The sequence below is a fragment of the Papilio machaon genome, chromosome 21, assembly GCF_912999745.1.
Source record: "Papilio machaon chromosome 21, ilPapMach1.1, whole genome shotgun sequence".
NCBI lineage: Eukaryota > Metazoa > Arthropoda > Insecta > Lepidoptera > Papilionidae > Papilio > Papilio machaon.
The window spans coordinates 1,665,703-1,689,269 of record NC_060006.1 but is presented as its reverse complement, the minus strand read 5'-3'; the positions used below and the strand labels follow the sequence as shown (position 1 = coordinate 1,689,269).

Genomic DNA, 23,567 nt, shown 5'->3' with positions numbered 1-23,567 from the left:
ATCGTTACTTAAACAGTAATTATTGCTTGACCCAACGTTCACAGATTTCTCTTAATATTACCCAGTTTTAGGCAACATCGTTTAATAGTGAAACTCTACTACGAGTAAAGACGGGTTATTATTTGAATTACCATATAAATGCCAATGTAGATTAATAAAATTTCATATCGAAACACGTAATAATTGCGACATAAATACATATTGATGCACGTGGCTTTGATCGTCCGAAATCCTATGATTGTGAAACATGTCCCGCATATTGGGTGATACATGCTTCCTGACACGTACATACGATTTCTATATGTTTGTCAACCGTACAGATCAATACATGTTATATCAAGGTCTTTGATTTCGAGACGATAATAAATTAAATTATTTGATTTTGTAACTATCCAGTTTTTTATTTTATTTTCGTGTCAACGGTGATACAATTACTTTGACCTCGTGATGTTCGAAGAAAATTCAAGATTTCCGTGAGGTTATAGATAAATATGTTTACGGGAAGTCCACGAAATTGCAGTTTAAAAGTGAGAGAGCAATGCACGAGTTGAAAGTTTAATTCAATAAGACTATTTTAGACAACGGAATTCCTCTTCCCTCCCTTTTCTTACATTCTTCTTATTCATTTTTTCTCTTCTCTTATCCAATATAATTGAAATAAAAATAAACTTGAGAGGTGTCAAGGGACACCCGGATGGAACGAAGTTCCTTTCAATTAATTAGTGAAGGAACCAATGTTTATTCTATGAATAAAAAACTTAAGTCTTCACAAGAAGTACATTTTATTTCTATGAATTTTCGTTATAATATTGTCACGTCGTTGCCATGGTGACGTAGCGCTCATTCGTCGTTAACATACGTACTATAGCAAAAAGTGTCGTGACAACTTTTCGTAAGAATTTTTTCCGTCTAGCCCCCTTTCACAACGCGCGATAAGGAACTTCGTTCCAAAAGTTCGTGCTTGTGGATTATCATATAATTAAAATGAAATATACAAATTCATTTTAAATGCGCTTTACTTAGCTTGTAGATCTTTATGTATAGTTTAAACTAATAAAATCAACTTCCGTCGGCAAGAAAGTGTGTCAAAGCTGACAGCGAGGAAGTGAATTTACTTTCATCCAGAAAACGAAAGTGCCCATGCGGGGATACAATGCAACGCTTACGTCAACAGCTTGCGAAGCTTTCCGTCTCTTACTTACATTCATGTGATCTTACTCCCTTCATCACTTATCATATCTATGACGACGGATAGAAATTAAAAATCTTACATAAAAATAAGCATAGGGAAATTGCATTAAGGTTAGGTATGCTGACCTGTGTTAGACGTTAGACTAGACTAGACGTTAGTCTGATGTTAGACTAGCAGTAGCTCATAACTTCGTCAACGCAGATAAAAAAATAGCGTTTTTCGCTTACACATCAGCTACCTTCCAATAATTCCTTTCAATATCGGTACAGCAGTTGCAGAGATTACATGGGACAAGGTTAGACTTGCGCATAGACAGAGGAAAATTTAAAAAAAATGATTAAATGTAAGAAAAAAAAATCTTAATAAGGAACGTAAATAAATCACGTTGTTTTAATTTAAACTAGCTTTTACCCGCGACTCCGTCCGCGCGGAATAAAAAATATAAAACGGGGTACAAATTATCCTATGTCCGTTTCCTGGTTCTCAGCTACCTGCCCACCAATTTTCAGTCAAATCGATTCAGCCGTTCTTGAGTTATAAATAGTGTAACTAACACGACTTTCTTTTATATATATAGATATCAATAATTTGAAAGGTATCTTAAGCGTTTTAAATCTTTTTTTTAGTAAAAATCAACTAAAAACCCGATCGCTTTTTAAAAAATCACATTACTTCCTCCTAGATAGTTTGAAACGTTTGTCAATAGTAAAATTGTCAACACTTCATCCCTTCTCTTCACTGTATGTGGTAAAAATACACTATGTAGAAGACATACAAAATTACACATTTGTCTACAATCATTACCTAATGAGTCACTTTGTATTGACACACACGTTACGCGTCTCGATTGCGTCTAGTCATTTGACGGAATACTGTTCCTCACATTATGTTTAAGTATCAATAATTTCGATAGTGGAAACTCAAGCTAACTTTATCAGGTTTTATCTAAAAACATATGAGTCTTGATCAGTCTAGTTCTCTATCCAGATATTTATATCGTTATTACTAATCTAGATTTTGTTTAGTGAAATTTTGTAGCCAGTATTCGAACATGGATTTTTATACAGAACAAAGATGCTTCAGTTTAGTAGTATTTTTAACTAATTTTCATTACACGCTTACAATAATCGATTAAACGACTCCATGTCAACAAGCGCGCGCTTTTCATCGATTTTTTTCTTATCGATTGTGGTGCAATCGAGTTGAATTTTACTCGATTATATAAGAGGTGTACGTGATTCGCCGCGCACTGCTGCCTCCGATGTGAAACTTTGTTCCTTCCCTCCAGGTACGCAATGCCGTGTGAGAAGAATTTTAATAGAGAACAAAGACATGCGTCAAGAATTGTACGATCCATGCGAAAAAAGTTACATTAATAAGATTCCTTGAGATATATAACTCTTTTCGTTTCATGGCTCAGTTAATCGTATGACCGCGTTTGATATCTTTTTAGGCACTGTTCCGTGAGTGTACATTCTCTAGATTTTGGATGTGGGAAATATTTTTTCATGTCTTTTGAAGTTGGGAAGAAATTCCTATTTAAAGTCCTTAGCTTCCGCGATTAGAGATAGATGAATTTCTAATTTATCTTATTGTATATTATGTAAATTTGTGACTGTACAAAATGCAACCTATGCTTATTATATACATTCTGGGATTTCACTCTTCAACATAAAGAATATTGGTAATCTAATTATTACTTATTTCTTTTTTTTGAGTGACAGTAATTTTACGCGCACATAATGAACAAAAAACCCCTAACTTTTTCGCAACTTATTCCTTAGGAAGACTTCTTCTTACTACGTAGTACGTTCAAAAAGCATTCCCTCTATCGTCCATAAAAAATAACAATTGCGTTTAATTGCGAGATTATATTTATGTTCTTCTGTATACGATGCAGTGATAGTACTGTAGAGTAAGTCTGAGTTGCGGTTTGTTTATGTAACGCAAGGAAGTGCATAGTCGACTGCATCTCGAACCTGTCCATTGCATGCGGCAATTACTGATATACTCGCGCAGTACTGATTCAACCAGCCTATATTCTGTCTATTGAATTAATGCGGTAAGCAACTTACGTGTTATGTACCATTGTGTAATACTTGTAAAATAAATTACTAATATTGGTGTAACAATACTTAACTTGAAAACACAAATTTGTCGCTATTTGTATTTTGTAAAAAGCCTTTTGTTGCCAAAACAAACAAGTGACACGACTAACTATGACTGTATGTACCTTAATGATACGAAACCACACTTTGAAATAACTTAAGCCATTTAACTTACATGAGGACATGAGAACGGACATATGTATACAAAATATACACAATGTTACAATTTAAAAATGTACCGTACCTTTAAAAACCTCTCATGTGAATTGGGTAAAAAAATCCCTTGCGATATGCCATATTAATTTTTCTATCTTTATGTTGCTAGTTAACTTGTTATTGTACTAAATGTTAATAAGTATTAACGAAAACAGGTTTTATGGTCCATTAATTATTGAATGAAATATTTCCACAAATCATTTTTTTTGGCAAAACCACTTGTTTTTATGCTCGTTGGTCTGTATCAGAGCATATCACGATATTTTGAGCCACAAAAAAAGTGTTCATTCTGCAAAGGCATACGTTTTGTAATGTTATTCAATGAATGTACACATTTAGTTTCTTCTATGTTTAATGTAATTTCAAATAACTAGAGTTGCGCATCGACCCAAAATGATTCCAACTCTGATAGTCTCTATCTATTGTTGTAACAATAGTTACCGTTGTACTTATATTATAAATGCGAAAGTTTAGATGGATGGATGGATCGAGCTCAACTGATCTTGGATGAAATTTGGCAAAGATATAGAACATAGTCTGGAAGAACACATAGCTACTTATTAAGTTTTTTTCTTAATTCCGGAGTCGCGTGCGTCAGTTACCAGAATTTAAAAAACTTATTCTAACTATCTTGGGATATTGTTATCTTTGTCATCTTCTTAAGTGCTTTCCTACCAGTTTTAATCATAAAGAAAAATGGATGATGTAAAACAGCGCCATCTAATGTGTTATACTTAAATTAAAATTTACGAAGGTTTTCTTCTCGACAACAGAGAGTTCTCTTGTAGGAGTGCATACGTCTTTTAAACTAGATGGCGGTGCACGTTCGAATTTTCTATAATTTTTTTTCTGGTCAACAAAATTGTCAAATTCTTAGTTAAAAATAAAACAATTTATATAAGTAGCAATTATATTATATTGTCGACATAATTTAATGTGCTTTAACATTTGAACATATTATTTAAGTGATAATATCAAAATTAAATACTTTTTTTTGAAATGTTAAGAGATTTCAAAGCTTTAATAAAACAAATTTTAAATAACACAAATATATTCTTATACATTTTGTACAAATCTTAAATTGACGAGTAACAATTTAATTATTATTAAAGTATTCATCACTAGCGAATGTCTATAAATCTAGTCATGTTAACTCTAAATGACTATACATTTTCGAATCGAAATTACACACTAAAAGATACTTAAATATTTACATACTTAAATAAATTTGTTTACAATCAACAACTTACAAGTATTCTGTGAAAAATAGTTTTTACGTTTGACTCATTAATTTTACAAATGTGTCACGATTTTTCACAACACAAGCCAGTCTTCTTTAATCATATCTGACGCCTTTTCGCCTATCATAATCACAGGAGCATTAGGGTTACCACTGATAATAGTCGGCATGATACTGGCGTCGACCACACGTAAATTGGCAACACCGTGGACTCTTAATCTGGGATCAACTACCGCATCGCGGTCGTGTTTTGGTCCCATCTTACAAGTGCCAGTCGGATGGTAAATGGTAAAAGTGAAATGTTTCAAACAACATTCCCAATACTCATCGCTAAAAAGAGTAAGGTGCGCACAGCCTGGCATCGGAATGTTATGAGGTCGAGATCCGTATTTCTGGAATGCCGTCGTATTAGACAGCGCAAAAGCTATCTTTATACCCTCAGTTAGAACTTGAATATCTTCCTTGTAAGCGAAATAATTGGGCTCTATTGACGGTGGATGGAATGGATTTCTACTCTTAAGTTTCACCCAGCCAGAGCTCTTAGGTCGCAATAATAGTGGTAGTATGGTCCAAGTCTCCGCGTTTTCTATAGGTTTATATACAGTGTTATAAACCCTGTCACGTAAGTTCAAAATCTTTCTGATCTGTTCACCGCCATCAGAGTTCACTGAACTCGGGGCGAAATGAAACTGAATATCGGGCCAGTTGCCTGACGGTGGAGCGTACTTAGTATTTACAAAGGCCAGCCCCTCCACGCCTTGTGTAGTCATCGGACCTTTTTCGTATAATATGTAGTTCATTGCGACTGCAAACGTTTGGAAGCGGTCCTTTTTGAAAGTCACCGGCTTATTGACGACGAACGTTAAACCGCCGAGTCCGACGTGATCTTGCAAATTATGACCGACTTTCAGATTAGCGATCAGCGGTATTCCATGCTCTCTCAAATGATCTGCGGGCCCGATGCCGCTCAGCATGAGAAGCTTAGGTGTGGCTAAAGCGCCAGCGGACATTATAACCTCTCTCTTTATACGCACCTTCTGTCGTTCACCATTTCGAACGAATTCGACGCCGTATGCTTGCTTCTTAGCGGGATTGACTAAAATCCTTGTTACTTGCGCTCCTAGAGCGATATGCAGGTTACTTCGTTGACGGACCGGTCGGAGAAACGCTTTAGCCGTGCTACATCGGCTGCCACGGCGCATGGTTGCTTGGGTCAACATAAAACCGGTTTGTTTCGCACCATTTATATCACGATATTCGTAACCCAGTTCCATACCACCTTTGAGAAAAGTTATAGACAAAGGCGTACGCCACGGAGCTTCCTGAACCGTTAAGTAACCTCCGGTCGAATGGTAAGGAGTTTCGGCGAGATATGGATTTCGATTGTCTTCGGATTTTAAGAAATACGGCAGAACTTGATCGTAAGACCATCCGGGATTACCCAGCGCTTCCCACAAATCGTAGTCGTTACGGTTTCCTCTGACGTAAACCATGGCGTTGAGGACGCTACAACCACCGAGGACCTTGCCGCGCGGCCAATTACAGCGGTCGCCGTTCATAGCGAGGCAGTAGGAGCGGTTGTTAGAAGGCGTCGTCTGGAACTTCCAGTCCATGTCGGAGAGCTGTGTGTAACCGGCCAGCGCGGGGATGTCGGAAATCTCGCTCTCGTCCTGTCCGGCCTCGAGCAGCAACACGGTCCAGTTGCCGATCTCTGACAGTCGCGATGCAACAACTGCGCCCGCTGATCCGCCGCCCGCTATCACAAAGTCGTAAATCGGCATTATCTGTAATCAAAAGCAAAATTTCTCAAGCGAAAGTTTTAGCGTGCAAATCGCAAAATACCTATCTTTGTAAGGTCATCGTGATTATACTATTACCTCAGAAAAAAGTGTACACGACCGCTTAAGAGATTACGGTTTTTGAAACTTTCAACTCAGTTTTGAAGATACAGTTAACGTCAAAAAATACAGAATATTTTCAACAAATTTTATTTAACATTAAACTAATTGGTCCATTCCCTGCGCAGGCACATAATTCTACGCTTAAAAAATGTGAGTTAGATCCTTAACATAAAGGAATAGAAGTTCAAGACTAAGGGAAGATTACATTATGACTTTGGTGTCCCTAATCCCGTTCATACCTATGAAAAATCTATCTCTATGATTAATTTCCATTTACAAATTACCGTTTATACTTACAACATTGACGTCCGTAATGTATGACTCCGGATCGTATTGCTGGTATCTGAAGTACGTGATCCCAAGTGCCAGGAGTGGTATCAGGCCCAGCACGGTGATAGGCGACGGCGCCAAGCTTGCAAGCGCTCCGGCCGCCTCCATCCTCACCTTCTAAATTCATCTACTAACTAACTATATACAACTTATATTATACTCCTGCAACTAAATCCAGCCCTCTATCTTCAATCTCTGCTCGTCTTCAGACAAAATCTTAGGCGTGTAGTTCCGTATTCCGGCTTTCTTTGGCGTCGGCCCGGCTTTAAGTTTAGCTTTCTCTGCGTCGGTGAGGTAGCCTTTTAGGCGAGCACTTTTTATTTCCTCGTCGTTGACCTCAAATAATTGCACCTAGAAAGAGAAATTATAGTTTTGATATGTTAAGTATCCTTTTAAAAAAAAAAATGTTTTGTCCTTATTTATGTTATGTTCTAAACAAACTATATCTATTTTTTCTTATAACTGAATAATTGTAATAACATTCTTATTGCAAGTATACATATGTAAATATTATATCATCGAAATATTTAGGCAGTGGCTACAAATTTAATTCACAAAAATTTTGAAATAAAAAAGTAATACCTTGTAGCGTTTTTCTTTAGTTATTTTGACTGGCTTATACAATTCCTTGTTAACGTCTTTGTAATGATCGTTCTTGTACAAGGACGTACAGTAGTATTCGCTTTTAGACGACCTATCAGATCTGAAGTCGTAAGCGCTTGAGCCGCTTCTGTACCCGCTGCTTTCGTTTGAAGAATTACTGTTGCTGTCAGGGCTTCGTCTGGCTTTGTATCTTTTGTATTCGTCGCAGTTGGATCGGCTGTCGGACTTGGATCGGACGGGCTCGTTTATCTTGTCAGCGTATCGCCTCACTTGAGCGCCGCGGTGAGCGACGTAGGATTGCTCTTGGCCCATGTTAGGGAGCTCGGCATCCACCCGTTTAACGATGTTTTGTGTCTGTAAATATTGTAATTAACAAATTAATTGATGATTTTTTTTTTTTTGGGGTGGAACGTCACAAACGCAGGTCCAACCAAAGCTATAAAAGCGACACAACAGAATAAATGTAAACGGAATAATAAATAATACATTTCAGTACCATAATAATCATTTATTTGTATTTAGTACTAGTTGTTTGGACATACATAGTATGTAAATGAATCAATTAATTCATATTTATTTAACAGTATTAAAAGTTGGCCAAAAACAGCGTCAGCTAATTCGACATACAAATCTGCGATAGTTGATTTGTATGCGAGCGGAGTTGAATCACAAGGAATCATATCCCTAATCATCACTCGCTGTTCAGTCGAGTCAGTTAAGACCCTCCTGATGGCACCGAGCAATTTAGTACAGGCAAGTGTAGTACAGTGAGAGGCGGGCAAACGATCGTATGAATTTAAACCGAGCAGCGCCATCTATCCGCAAGTGGCGGTACTTGAGACGTTGTGACGGTCAATGACCTTGGCCTTGCTTACCGTTATTAGGTACAGATTAGTTGTATCCATTCATTGGAAATGTGTACGTAAACAGCTGTGTTTAGTTCTTTTGTCTGTAATTCTTTTATGTAAATGTTTCTAATATACATTGTGTTATGTAAAGAATAAAATATGTTTTAGTTAAATGTTATTATTTTTTTATACATTTGATGTAATTTATTCAGCTATGTTTCGTTCGTCTTGTTTATAGATTTTGTACTAAATGTACGCTTACAGTCTCTCTTAGTGACCAAAAAAAGACTCTGAATGAAGCTGTTGAGCTTTCTGGTAACTTATAACAACATTGCATCGGAGAAAGGTCGACAAAATGATGCGAATTGTCTGCTAATTTTGCTGTTGTAACTTTCACTTTCTTTTCTAAATATCTCGATGATTGTATTTTACCTTTGAATAGTGTTAATATAGTAGTTGAGTAAATTAAGTAATTCTTTGTTACATAGATGAATATTTAAATCGTCTGTAGTCTGCTCTATCATTTGGGTAACTGTAACTTGTTGCATGATGATATTTATGTATTTAAAATGTGCCCCCATTTTCAAGGTTTATCTGATAGAGAGCATTAGAATGTCTTTACTAGTTAGAAATAGAAATATTTTATTACATTAGAATACGCAATTTTTAACTTGCCAGTCAAAAATTAGGTTGCCACCTACGAGGTTACACACATGTAGATAAAGAAAAAAATATAAACTTTTTAGAAAAGGTTTTTAAATAGTTACGATCAAAATAATTGATTCAATAGATCCTGAATGTTATTCAGAACAATGTTTTTTTTTGGCAACGACAACGAAAGCCATCGCCATTGGTCGAGAATTACCGTTACCATGGCAACCACCCATCTTTGGCAAAATACATTGGTAAATGGCGGTATTCGAACTCAGTACCTGCAGATTACAAGTGCTTAACCTCTAAGCCACCAACGCTTTTTTATTTCTTATCATTTAGTATAGATTATTATAACACAACTGATTAAAGGCACATGTGTAAAGTATTAACTTGTATAAGAAGTAATCATGCAAATCATTGAAGCATTGAACACAACGCGTAACTAATTGTATAACGCACCGCGAAGTCGTTACGAATGCGTCTGCTTTCTCACAATACATTACTGTACCTACACAAGAAAACATTAAAAAACAATATCTTTATTAACAAACAAAATTGTTTAACTTAAATTATTCGAGCTTGGTGAAATTATTTAGGCTTTTATCACTAGAATTAAGTAAAAAAAATACTTGGACATCCTTCCTCAGTCTATTAGACTTTTTGCGGATACAGTCTCTGCTTTGATGAAATTAAGTAAATCTGCCGATCAAGGAATCTCAAATGCTTAAATTGTGACCTATGTTATGTTATACGATAAAAAAGTAGCATAAGATTTTTTTTCTTCTGTGCCTAAAAACTAAAGTTCTGCTTACTAGTTACACAAGTAAAAGAGTATATGTACTTACTTTCCTGTTAATTGGTTATATTGACTTTGTTTCTACATACATACATTACAATACAGTTTCACTTGAATTGTGTAAGTATTGGCGAGTTGTTGTTAATGTACACTAATTTTATGTTATGATGTAACTTGTACGTTTTTAGAAATGCACTAACTGTTTGGTTTCTGAGACTAGATCTCTCTATAAATTATATCGTCATCCCCTTTATTATCTTTGAAAAAACAGTGATAACAATATGTTTTAAACTAGGATTTTGGTCTTGGAAACCTACGATAAATGAACGATGCTGAGAACGAAAGTTTAGTAATAATATAGAGTGAGAGGCTTCATACCTTTTATTAAAGACACTCTCAATTTTCTCTCAATTTTATTTCTCATAATTGGTTTTAAATGATCTCATGATTTTTCTAGATAATTAGGTTTATATTATAATACTGCAAATATTGTTCTTTGTTTTCTTAATGATGCCAGTAGTATCCAAAGAAGGAAAATCGCAACTGTAATGTAATAATATTTAGCCATAATTTGAAATGTTTTTTTTTTTTAAATTCATTAAGTCGTAGGTACTCCAAAGAAAGCATTTTAAAAGGGTCATGCCATTTATTATACGTTATTGACCTTTGTAATAAATTGCATTGCATTTTGTATTGTGGTAAAACATCGTATCCGAGAACGCGGGAAAATCCCGTGAAACCGACGACCCAAGACTAATTATCGATTAATTGTACTCAAATGTACTTGACACTTGTAACTTTTTCTCTACTCTATTACTTGATACTAGACCTAGTTTAAGTACATTTTATTTATCTACTAACATCCCCTTTCGGTTCTGGATATAGATGACAGTTTCACATGTTTTTGGGAATTTAAGTTTTTTGTGAGATATTCATACATTTTTGTATTAATTAAAAAATTATGCTAAATCTTTGCATTTAGACATCGCAAAGAAATATCATAGCTAGGTTAATGGTGTTGAGAAACGGTTCCAAAAACTCTACCAACATAACCGGTCACTTGTTTGCACACAACTCAGTTGCTCGATGACGGCTCTTTAATTTTGCAACTTTATATCACGCAATTCGTATCTGTTAATACTGTTGGTGGATTTGTAGACACGAAGACTGAGTTAAATATATTTTTTTAGAGTATGAACTCTTTTTGTTATTTTTTTACACAAAGAATGAATTTGAGAGACACTTAACATCCAAGACGCTATGAAAAGTTTTTGACTTTATTACAGTGTTGGATATTTTAACGATAGGAAATTGTTTTCCTCAACTATAGCAACAAATATAGCAGTCCTCGAGTAATGCTTAACTAAGTTGGTTACTTTAGAAACAAAGAATATGTTTTTTTGATTAAAGATTATGTATTAAATTAGTATATATACATATTTAGAATATAATGTCTATATACATCATCGTTTGTATTCAGTGCGCGAATTAATTAAATATATGTAATGTTGGTCGTCTTTTATACGAGTATATGTGACATTTAAATACGACCAACTACCGTATTTAAAGTTTTTGTATTTACTCTTTTGTAAAAGAACTCTTATGTGATTGAGCCATGAACTTTGGTATATAAATTTAATTGGAAATTGTTTTCATATTCGGAATTATTGATTCTTTATTTGGAAGTTAATTGTACTTAAGGGATCACTCAAGTGTATTTTTTTTCTTCCTTAATGTTGTCTTCCATTAATGTTTAAAGTTAATCATCTTACAGAAGGATAAAGTCTTTTTATGGAAAGTGGTTCAATTTCGAGAACTTAAATGGCCAATGGTGGATTATAATAAGGACCTACCATATAGATGTTAATGTTAATAGGGCGATGGTGGTAAAATTATTGTAAAGCCTAACTAAGAATTTAAAAATCCTGATCTGGGGGAGCTACATATAATCAGCTTCTTTAATATATGACTGTAATATATATAAAGATATTAGACTATTAGTATTATATTTTTTTCGTAATATAGCGTAGGGTTTTATATTTCTGGTCAGGCTATAAATAATTAAGCGTTTAACAAAAGAATTTTCATAAATTGAAATGTGTGATCATTCCTTAGTATAAAATGTTTAGAATTCAAAGCTTTATGCTCTATAACATTTTGCTCACTTTCTTTCAATAAGGAAAATTACATATAACAATTTTAAAATAATAAAAACCACCTATTTTGCCATTGGGCACTGTATTGGTACTAACAGCAGTTTCTATATTCAAAGAGTCCTTTTTATTTTCTTCTTTTCGTACAATTTTATTCGATGTCCGTAAGATTTTAATCGAGAACGAAGTGTAAGTGTGTCGATGAACGGTATTTGGACGCTTCAATAATGAATTATTTATAATCTCGCCTCGACTTCGGAATAATGCAATTTTTTTCTATTTCATGTCAAATTTTTAGTCTTGTATAAACTATAGAATGAACATAGTTATGTCGTAATATAACTCCGAGTTGAAAATAAAACTAAGGTAAGGAGTTGTTTCACAATGTCCAAGTAAGTCCTGAATAAGCTACTTGGAACTTGTCAAGTAAAGTTGTTGCCGTTTTGCCATCTCTAAATAAGCTGTGAAACGCAAATTATTTTGACAGGAAGTTTTGTATGTCAGTTAATTTATGTGCTAGTTAGCTATCCGGCACTTTACTTGGACAATGTTAAACAGGACCTCAGTATAATGAAGTAACTTTAAGTAATAATGTCCTAAATCACAAGGAGGTTTGATAAATAACAGGTTAAGTGCTTTCCATGCGTTAACAATTTTTCGTACTTGAGTGAACTCCGAGTACAAGTTTGTGGAATGTGTTTTTTTATATTATATTTTAAGCTTCATGTAAAAAAGCGACTAAGACCTCAATTTCAAGTTAAAGGTTAAATAATAAAATAATCACAACCATTTGGAGTGCGTGAGTACCGGCACGGCTTACGGCCGATTGATTTAATTGAGGACATGACCAACTAGGACAATCTAAAATCAAACTGTCATAATGTGCCTTATGACAAGGTCACAGTGGTTATAATCGTTAGTCAGGAAGTGGTAATGCGAACGTGATTCGGTGACAGGTGTATAGGAGAAAGCTAAATGCTGGATCTAATGCTCCGTTCACATGAGGACAGAATAGTGCAGTAGCACAAAGCAGTACTGACAAAAAACGACTGACCGTGGAATTTCAACTGTCGTAACACCTGTATAAGAACTTATTTATATCTGTTTTTTTTTTCAAAGATAAATAGTGCGATAACAATAATGTAATGCAATGTTAAGCAAGTGTAAATTCACCGGAGTACATGCCGAGATGGAACAGTAATGTTTAAAGAGTTAGTGGTCCTTCAAATAATAGAAATACTGCATTATTCTACTATTCTGCTTTACACTTCTGCCCCCGTGTTAAACTAGCATTAGTATATTAAACGTCGTATTGTGTAATGTACCGAATTATGGACATCACTATCGGTTTCTATTTGAAGTGATGCATAGGGATGTCTCGTGACAAGATTACACAAGCGAGTCCGGTTGATGGAATATATTTAGTGTTAATTGTCCCTTTCGTAATATTTGTGTTGTTTTGTTGTTGCAAGATTTCATTATTCATATTATCTAACTGATATTAGACTATTAGGTATTGGAAAAACAGTCAATTGTTTTTGGCGATTTTTTTGTAGATGTTGTGGATCAATAGTTAATTTTGTCAGTTTTGCAATATTACTAGTTAATTTATTAAATTAAATTGATTAACATGATTTTTGAATATGTAGACAGATCTGTAATAATCTGGATATGAAGACAGATAGATCTTTGAGCAATGCTAACTATGTGGATTTATAAAGACAAGTACCTAATCTATTTAACAGAATCAAGATGATAGAAAATTATGTGATGGAAAAACTTTTCTATTTAAATAATAAAGTTATAATGTTTTATCACAGAGAGACACTACAATATCTTCTACTAGCTTTTACCTGCGACTCCGTCCGCGCGGAATAAAAAAATGCACACAAGATAAAAAAAAGTTCCTATGTCCGTCTCCTAGTTCTAAGCTACCTCCCCATCAATTTTTAGCTAAATCAGTTCCACCGATCTTGAGTTATAAATAGTATAACTAACACGACTTTCTTTTATCTATAGATAGATGACGCAAGTAATAAAACTCTAAACTATTATCAACACTTTTACACAGACAACGAAGTGCTAACTAATTTAAATCATTACATCAATATGTTACTTGTAAATAACGCTGTTGTAATTTTGAGTACAACGTTGTCTATATCCGTGTATTTCATCATATCACAGACAAACAGACATACAATTGTGTACACATAAAACGTACTCAGTCACATCTCTGACTATTAATTAAATGTGTAAAGATTTTATGACGTGTGTTTTGTATTCATACTGCTTTACGATCGTTGTTGTCAAAGAATTTAATTCACTTCCCACTATTAACAGTACAACAAACTGTTGTACTGTTAATAGTGGTTTCGACTTAAATCCACTGAAATGGGTAGGAAAATTAATTCCTCGACTGTTACTATCGGTAATAGTTTGCTAATAAATTTATTATTTGTCTTTCACATAAACCTGTATTTATTGTAAATAATGTGATCAAATCAAATAAAATTTGTAAACAGCTAACGAGAATTTATCTAAATTTACAATTAACTCGGAATTCCTTTCAATAGAGTTCAACGCGTTCAAGTTATTTTAAAAAGCCAGTTATCAAAAGACATAAACGATATCGTAATAACTTTGTTACTTATGGTAAGCCATTAACTGTAGTACTCACCTTAGTGAAGATTTATGAGAACTTTTGTTTTCCGAATGTAAGTTTCTTTAATTACTATTCAAATTAATCTTACTGATATTATAAATGCGAATGTTTAGATGGATGTATGTTTGTTTGAAGGTATCTCCAGAACCAATAGATCTTGATGAAATTTGGCACAGATGTAAAACATAGTCTGGGAGAATACATAAGCTGCTTATTATTTTTTTTTAATTCCTCGCGAATGGAGTCGCAGGCGACAGCTAGTATTTCTTTAATTTAGAATACCGTATCGTAATTTTTTATTATAAATTGATCACTAAAGAAAAATAATTTATCGCGATTTTGAAGTTTTTTTCATGAAAGTAAAACGAAACGGCACATCTATTTCATGAGTTGTAACCCCCAAAGGTCTATGAGTTTTGGATTATTTTACAATTACTAAATGGTGCCAGTTTACAAAGAGCTTTGGCACAGGTATCATTAAGATAATGCAGTGAATTCGGTCGACGGCTATCGAGGGCAGAGCTATCATTGCGAAGTGCAACGTCGACCGACAGACATGACCTTCTTTTTAATTGCGTATCTTCTGTGAGAGGAGTCAAAGTAACTGGTCAACCTCGATATATTGTGAAATTAATAAAAGCTATAATACGTTGTCTTTTTTTTTATTTGAGAAAAAAAATCGAGAAGCGAAACTAATAACTTAAAAAATAAATAGCCAGTAATTAGCATGCATCAGCTACCTTCCCGCCAAAATCGGTTCAGTCGTTCCCAGAGATTATCCGTAACAAACGCGTACTTGCTTACAGACAGACAAATGTTTTTGAAAATTAGTTTTTCGTTTTCAGCCACGCAAATATATAACATTTTGCCACAAAATATCGATAAACTTAATTGAAAATTATTATTATTACTTTATTTTATTGAATTGTAAACTTAATGACACTTAAGAATATGGAATATGAAGCAAAAAGTAACTTGAAATTAACTTAACATAGTTTGTCAAAGTTACATTGCTTGATATAAAACCTTGCTTTTGACTGGAACTTTCTACCGCAGTTGGTCAATGTTTGAATGTGCTAATTTTATATCGATAATTATGTTTGATTTAAATCATGATTTTTATGTTATTTTAATAAGATTGAATGTGGATGGCTATAAAAGTAGAGGAAGACCAAAGAAAGTATGGATGGATTGTGTGAAAGAGGATATGCGTAAGAAGGGGGTAAATTCAGATATGACGGCTGATAGAGATGTATGGAGGAGTAGTACATATTGTGCCGACCCTCCATAGTGATAAGGGCAGGTTGATGATGATGTGTGATTTATTAACTTTACAAGTTGAAAGTAAAACTGTTAACTAGATTGGTGTTTAGAGTAGTGGTGATATACGAAATTCCTTTTTTTTGACACTACTAGCTTTCACCTATGGCTCCGTCATCGCGGAATTAAATAAAACTTATTTGGTAGCCTATCTGTTCTTGCAGACGATGTTCTACATCTGTGCCAAATTTCATCAAGATCCGTTGAACCGTTCTGAAGATACCACCTGACAAACATCCATCTATCCATCTAAACTTTCGCATTTATAATATAAGATGAGTAAGGGACGGCAAAGGTTAGCTTGTAAACAAATTCATTAACTTCTCTCTGCATACATTGTATTGTATATAAGAGCTTTTAAAATTTAGTATAATATCTAGACTCCTTTTATGGTTACCTCAGCGTATATTTCTTACACAAAAGCACTCTTTTATCGTTGGTTTCTGAGACCAATTATCTTTATTTTGTCAAAGATTATGAGAGGAATGACCATATGTTTTATAAAGAATTTTAGACTCAGAAACCAACGATAACTGAATAAGACAGATAAAAATTACCTTAGTTCCATTGTTCCGTTATATTCTATCAAATGTTGAAAATCTTGTTTTTTTTTTCACAGATATCTTGTTCAAAATAATTCAAACTGTTGACGGATAATTCCACTTTCAACAAGTCACTATCGTTTCACCGAATTAAAAGAATACTTCCTAGTTTTGTTATATATGTTTTTATACACACACAAAGTTTTAATTAAAAATTATTGTACTTTTAAGTATATAAGTATATAATATATATTTTTGATAATGAATGTAATAGTTTTGTTCTAGAAAGTAACTTTCGAACGTGCGTAGTGTTGGCTAGTTGTCGATGGAGTGAGGAATTGTAGAACCGGCTTGCGACGCAGCGGTATCACGTACGCCTCACTTTTTCTCAACTTTTATCGGAAGTGATTTTTTTATTTTTCATTAATATATTTAAAAAAGCTCATCGACAAACCTTTGTTTTAACGACTAGTTGTTGTTTTAATTCGTAGTTTTAAATTAAAAAGGAAGTTTTTGGAACGAAGTTCCTTATCGCGCGTTGTGAAAGGGGGCTAGACGGAAAAAATTCTTACGAAAAGTTGTCACGACACTTTTTGCTATAGACGAATGAGCGCTACTTCACCATGGCAACGACGTGACAATATATAACGAAAATTCATAGAAATAAAATGTTATACAATTCATAGAATAAACATTGGTTCCTTCACTAATTAATTGAAAGGAACTTCGTTCCATCCGGGTGTCCCTTGACACCTCTCAAGTTTTTCTTTTTAAAAGATTAAATTATTACAGACCGGTTCACCGAAGTTTCACTTAATTTGGAATCGATCATGACTGAAAAAAAAATTTTTTTTCTCTTCTAAATTTGCTGTAAACAAGGGATTTCAGTTGTAAGTCAAAAAGTTTAACCGAAAAGTTATAATAATTATTTAAATAACAATAATAAAGAAACCAAAGAACAAATAATGTTAAAGCATCATCCAAAACAGATTTAACTTAAAAATTATTTTTTATTCTTAGAATCATTAATAGGTTTCCTTATTTATCTTAAAATTAGAAATAAATATATAAATAACAAACAGTAAATAAGGTTGTGGTGATGAAACAACAAAAGTTATTTTATTAATCGATTTTACTAAGTGTTGTTCAGTGCCATCTATACCATTGGTAATAAAAGTTATAACTCCATCTGTTGAAGAAGTTTTTACTAGTGCCGCAAATGAATACAAGATGGCGCTAGTAACACATGTAAAAATTCAACGCAAAACAAAACTCGAAAAGATTGAAATGCAACTTTTTGTGTACTATGTTAAATTTCTCACGAAAAAACCCTAAAATCAACTACGACTAGCATTCCAATGTGTATAGATTTATTACAAGAGTTCGACTCTAAGGTACAAACATTTCATATATTATAATAAATTATAAATAATTTATAAATGAAATATGTGTTAATTCATTTTAAAACCAATACTTCACCGAATATAAATATTACACAAGAACAGAAATAGGCGTACAAGTTACACGGCAATGTCATTATCATAATGAATATAACAGTGACCAGTATAAAATGACCCACTAAAGATTACCAACTCGTAGATTCATTGAAACAGTAAAGTTCACGAATAAATGGTTATTTTAACTTTGTGGATGCGTAATCGAGAAATCGACAGTGAAAGATCGATGTTCTCGCTAAAGTCAAGTCTCGAATAACGTAATATTTCGTTAATGGCAATTTACCATGAACGTATTTAACGGAGATTTAAATATTTATCTGTAGATATCTTACTTCTTACTAATATTATAAATGCGAATGTTTAGATGTATGAATGTATGTTTGTTCGAAGGTATCTCCGGAACGGCTTCATGGAACTCGATGAAATTTGGCATAGATGTAGAGCATAGTCTGGAAGAACATATAGGCTACTAATTTATTTCTTTTTTTCTTTAATTCCGCGCACACAGAGTCGCCGGCGACAGCTAGTTTTGAAAATAATTCAAAAACCAGAGCTGGGCATTAACTCGTTAATCCGTTAATCGTTAATTAACGAAGTTAACATTTTGCTTAACGGATTAACTTTTAAGTTAACTTCAAAAAGTGTTAACGCTTTTGTTAACTTCCGTTAAACTCAACTTCCGTTAATAAAAGTCCGTTAATCGTTAAATTAGAAACTTGGAGACGTGCTATCATTTTGTTTAAATTACGCGCCACGCCAGGTTCGTAAATTCAGCTATGTTAGGAGACTGTCGGCGACTCGAATGGTGAACTGATAATTGATATGTGAGGTTCACGTGCAAGTGTGATGCATCAGAACGTCTGTGAAAGACGTGACCAACAGGACAAAATCAAAAGAAGGTTCGAAATAGTATATTTCATTACGAGTATATAAAAGCACGAGTTTGTAATAGCCCACATTCCGAACGCTCTTCGCCCCTGCAACATGCCACTTTTTGAGCAACTGTATTAAAACACTTTTTTACTCGTGCTTTTTCTTTAGCTTTTCCAAACTCGTGCGTTCTCTTTCCCAACTGTCAAAATAATGTCTATAAAAAAAAAAACAAAAACAAAAAAAAATTAAGTTTTTATGATTCATGCAAATATTTCTAAAAAGAAGCTCCTAATTTGTTACAATATCAGAGTTAATGATTTGATTCAATGAATTAAGTTAGTTTCGTTTTATCTTATCTCATTAAATTTCATTTTCATTTCATATAAATAAAAATAATCTACCGAAGACTTCGCTGTTTGGCATAGTTCCCGTTGCCTACCCAGAGTGGGTGAAGAAAACAAAAAAAAAATTCTGTTTGTATTCTTTTACGGTTGGCGACATTTTCCAAACATTTTAGTTAGTTGAGTTTATTGTGTTTTTATTATAATATTAAATTGCTTCATTTTTTCGCAACCGTATTTAGAATAGTTGTTTAGTACATGGGCGGAACTGCCATTACAACTTGTTCCAACTGTCAACCCTCACCTTCGGCTGCGCCTCGGCTCGGGTAGACATTTGTCGAAACTCTTTGCAATGACAGACTTTCCGCACTCGTAATGAAATATACTATAATGCATTCAAACTTGTCTCTAATACTAATGTTTTATAGAATTAAGATTAATTTTTATATTCATAAAAATTAATTTTTTATTAATGAAAATTAATTTTCATAATTAAAATAATCAAATTAATATTTTAAACAAGTGTCGCCACTATAAGTGTGAAATTAGTATGCATAATTTTGGTATGGTTAACTGTTAACGATTAACTTTAACTTGCGTTAAATTTTCTAGAATTTAACGCTTTAACGATTAACGAAGTTAAATTTTTAATTAACGTATTAACGATTAACGAAGTTAACTTTTCGATTAACTGTGCCCACCTGTGTCAAAAACTTTTTTAATTTTTTTTACTACATATTACCTTACTTTTGGCTATACTTCCATGACTTTAATAGATTTATCGTATAATCTTACTAATATTATAATTAAGAAAGTTTGGATGTTTGGATGTACGTTTTTAGAAGGTATCTCGAGAACAGCTTAACTGATCTCGATGAAATTTGTCATATATGTAGAGCATATCTGGAAGAACACATGAGCAAAAACTTTTTTTTTTTTTTTAATTCTGCAAGATGGAGTCGCAGGCAGCCAGTTTGTATTATGAGTGTTGTTTATACCTTTAAAAATATTTTAGTAATTCATGTCTCTTTTCATATACACACCGCAATACTTATATTGAAAAACTATATTTCTGACGAATGAAAATTATTAATGAACTAGGTCCGCGCGGAATTGAAAAAAAAAACTTAATCAGTAACCTATATGTTCCTCCAGACTATCTCTACTGTTCTTTTCTACATCTATGTCAAATTTCATTCAAATCCATGCAGCCATTCTGGAGATACCTTCTAACAAATATCAATCCATCCATATATCCAAACATTCGCTTTTATAATATTAGTAATTAACTCGTGACGTAATCGCAGATGTAATTTTTATGCCTGTACACAGATATTTGAAAGAAAATTAAAATTATGGAAATTTATTTAAAATTCCGATAGTGAACCAAAAATAGGGAAATGAAATGAAACTCTGATTTGTTGATTTAATTTTGTATTCAAATTCCTAGTTGCATTGAGATACATGCATACATATTTTAATCACCAACTGAATATATACTATATCGAAATTATTTACGTTGAAAATCTTGCTCATTTATACGTGCGGAAGAGAATGAGTTTCTTAACGCATTACATAATTAATTGCATTATAACACGATTTTCTTTATTTGTAAAGAGTATCTGAACGGTTGAGAGACTTTGTAATTAACTGATGGATCTGAAACTCACTGATATTACCAACGTAAACTTTGAGTCACATTTTAGTTTACTTTAATTACCAATATAGTATTGTTAACGTGAAAACTTATTATTGTTACTAACATACTTTTGTCAGTTTATTCACCTACTTACAGAGGAGTCAAGTCTATCTTTACGGGTGATCTCAACATCTTTCCGCCCTTTTCCTTGCAGTATTTATGTACTTTGCTAACATACATCTCTATCAGCCGTCATGAACATTTACATTTACGCATATCATATCTTCTTTCACACAATCCATCCATAGTCTTTTTTTTTATATCATAAGGTGGCAAACGAGCAAACGGCCACCTGGATTCGCCGCAATAGCGAGGCGACCGTTGCCCATAGACATCCGCAAATGCAGATGCGTTGCCTACCTTTAATTAACGGAGAAGGGGACGCACTGAAAGAGGATATTTCTCCTTCCTATGCGTCCCCTCTTCCGCCAAATCCACTTCCCCTTCCCATGCTTTCTTATTAAAAAAAGGATGGGAAGGGAAAGAGGACTAAAATTAGGCCTCCGGTACCACAAGAAACAGACGAAACGCGGAATTGCTTCCACTTCACGCCTGTCTTCTGTGTGGTCGTGGTATTGCACCGGTAGACCCAGCCAATTAGTGCACCCAACAAATATTGTTGTTGCGGGATCTACCACTGTCAAGTCTTTTCCTATCTTGGTATCAATTATACTTCTATTACTTTTAGAGTTTATGTTTAATTCGAGTGTTGCGAAGAGAGAGCATCCGCGTCAATACTCATGGTCACGCAAACTCCAATAGATATATTGATCGGATTCTTATTTATGTAATAAAACAGTTACGCGCTCCCACTTCATTTTGGAACATACACCGCCATCTATTGGAATCTCGATGAAGTTGTAAAAATCATATTGTCTCCAAATATACTAATCATACTTCATACTTTATGCTAATACTAGCTGTTGCCCGCGACTTTACCCCCGCGTAATTAAAAAAAGTAATAAGTAGCCTATGTGTTCTTCCAGACTATCTGTTCTGTTCTGTTCTACATCTGTCCCAAATTTCATTAATATCCGTTGAGCCGTTTCGGAGATACCTTCAAACAAACATCCATCCATCTATACATTCGCATTTTAGATGGATGGATCAATGGATCTTGACATAATTTGGCACATATGTAGTCCATAGTCTAGAAGAACACATAGGCTATTTATGAAGTTTTTAATTACGCGCGGACAGAGTCGCGGGCGACGGCTAGTTGTATTATAATTAAGATTTTTAATTTACATTTAGTGACAGGATATAACCATGTTTGATAGTTTCATAGTGTATGCCACACAAACATCGTGAAACGCGGAAGTTTTACAACATGCCGGTTTTCTATCGGGTCATGGAGTTGCCCTTTGCATTGTAGTCTGGTAGATAGAGGGACGACTTTTATTTATTTTGATGAACCTGGTATAGGTTGCGAAGCCAAAGTAAAATTAACATGAACACCCTACAAAGTTTTGAAATCAGCCCACTTAGGAATACATGCACAGGCGTCAAACGTACAAACATTGATTTTTATTTTATTTAGACACCAGCTGTCGCCCGCAAATCCTTTCGCGCGGAATTAAAAAAAAAACTTTATTAGTAGCCTATGTGTTCTTCAAGACTATGCTCTACATCTATGCCAAATTTCATCAAGATCCGTTGAGCCGTTCCGGAGATACCGTCAAACAAACATCTATCCATCCATCCAAACATTAGCATTTATAATATAAATAAGTGAGATGTAAAAAAAAAAGAAATCTAAATAGAAATCTTTATTTATCTTTACCTTCTCATTAAATTAGCCGTATATTTCTCTAAAATTTAACCACACCAGGTTATAGGAAGTACTAAAGACTTCGTATTGTTGAATCGACCGAAGTAATCCTGCATAAGCAATTTGCAGCGATTGTTCAACATAAAAATATTACATAAACAAAACTGCAGTTTTATTGCGTCGCATCCATTGTGCGTTTGTGCAACTTAACAATACTGGTCTGGTATACGCGGATAAAGGAAATATTTATTATCAATTGCATTTTATTATTATTATTATATAATAAAGTGTTTATGAATTCCTAAGTAAGTATGGAAATTACTAAGTATATTAGTAGAAGCCGGCATGTGTTGCAATACCAGTCAAAATAATATATAAACATAATGTTCTATTAAAACTAACTATCGTCATCATTTCAATCTTTATCTGCCCACTGTTGGGCATAGGCCTTTCCCAATGCCTTCCAAAGTACGCATCTTCCTTCTATTAAAACTGATAAATAACTTTATTAAAGTTATGACTTTCTTGCCGCATATAATTAACCTTCTTTGGCATCCTTAGAACATCATCAGCTCACTATACGTCCCCACTGAGGGGCTCGGAGCCTACCCCAAGTTTGGGGTGACTAGGCCATAGTTAACCACGCTGACCCAGTGCGGGTTGACTTCACACATATCTTTGAATTTCTTCTCAGATATGTGCAGGTTGCTTCACGATGTTTTCCTTCACTGTATGAACGTCGGATAAATGTACATATGTAAATCGAGAATCGAAAAACACATGGCGGGATTCGAACCCAGGACCTGCAGATTGCAAGTCAAGTGCTTAACCCCTGAGCCACCGACGCTCCCTCCTTAGAAC

The 23,567-nt window shown here is 33.9% G+C and overlaps 3 protein-coding genes across 3 annotated transcripts in view; 1 reads left to right on the top strand and 2 right to left on the bottom strand.

The window, feature by feature from the left end:
* Window positions 1-23,567, top strand: part of LOC106709879 (flotillin-2) — a 179,334-nt gene that overhangs the window by 69,768 nt on the left and 85,999 nt on the right. The gene's annotated exons all lie outside the window — the stretch shown is intronic.
* Window positions 4,768-7,177, bottom strand: LOC106709877 (glucose dehydrogenase [FAD, quinone]). Its single transcript, XM_014501780.2, has 2 exons — window positions 6,955-7,177; window positions 4,768-6,540 (listed from the first exon to the last, which is right to left on the bottom strand). Exons 1-2 carry the CDS (start codon window positions 7,093-7,095, stop codon window positions 4,831-4,833), a joined length of 1,851 nt encoding a protein of 616 aa, XP_014357266.2. The 5' UTR covers window positions 7,096-7,177; the 3' UTR covers window positions 4,768-4,830.
* On the bottom strand, window positions 7,084-16,766 carry LOC106709880. Its single transcript, XM_014501786.2, has 3 exons — window positions 16,581-16,766; window positions 7,570-7,944; window positions 7,084-7,338 (listed from the first exon to the last, which is right to left on the bottom strand). The coding sequence occupies exons 2-3, from the start codon at window positions 7,900-7,902 to the stop codon at window positions 7,156-7,158; spliced, it is 516 nt and encodes a 171-aa protein (XP_014357272.2). The 5' UTR covers window positions 7,903-7,944; window positions 16,581-16,766; the 3' UTR covers window positions 7,084-7,155.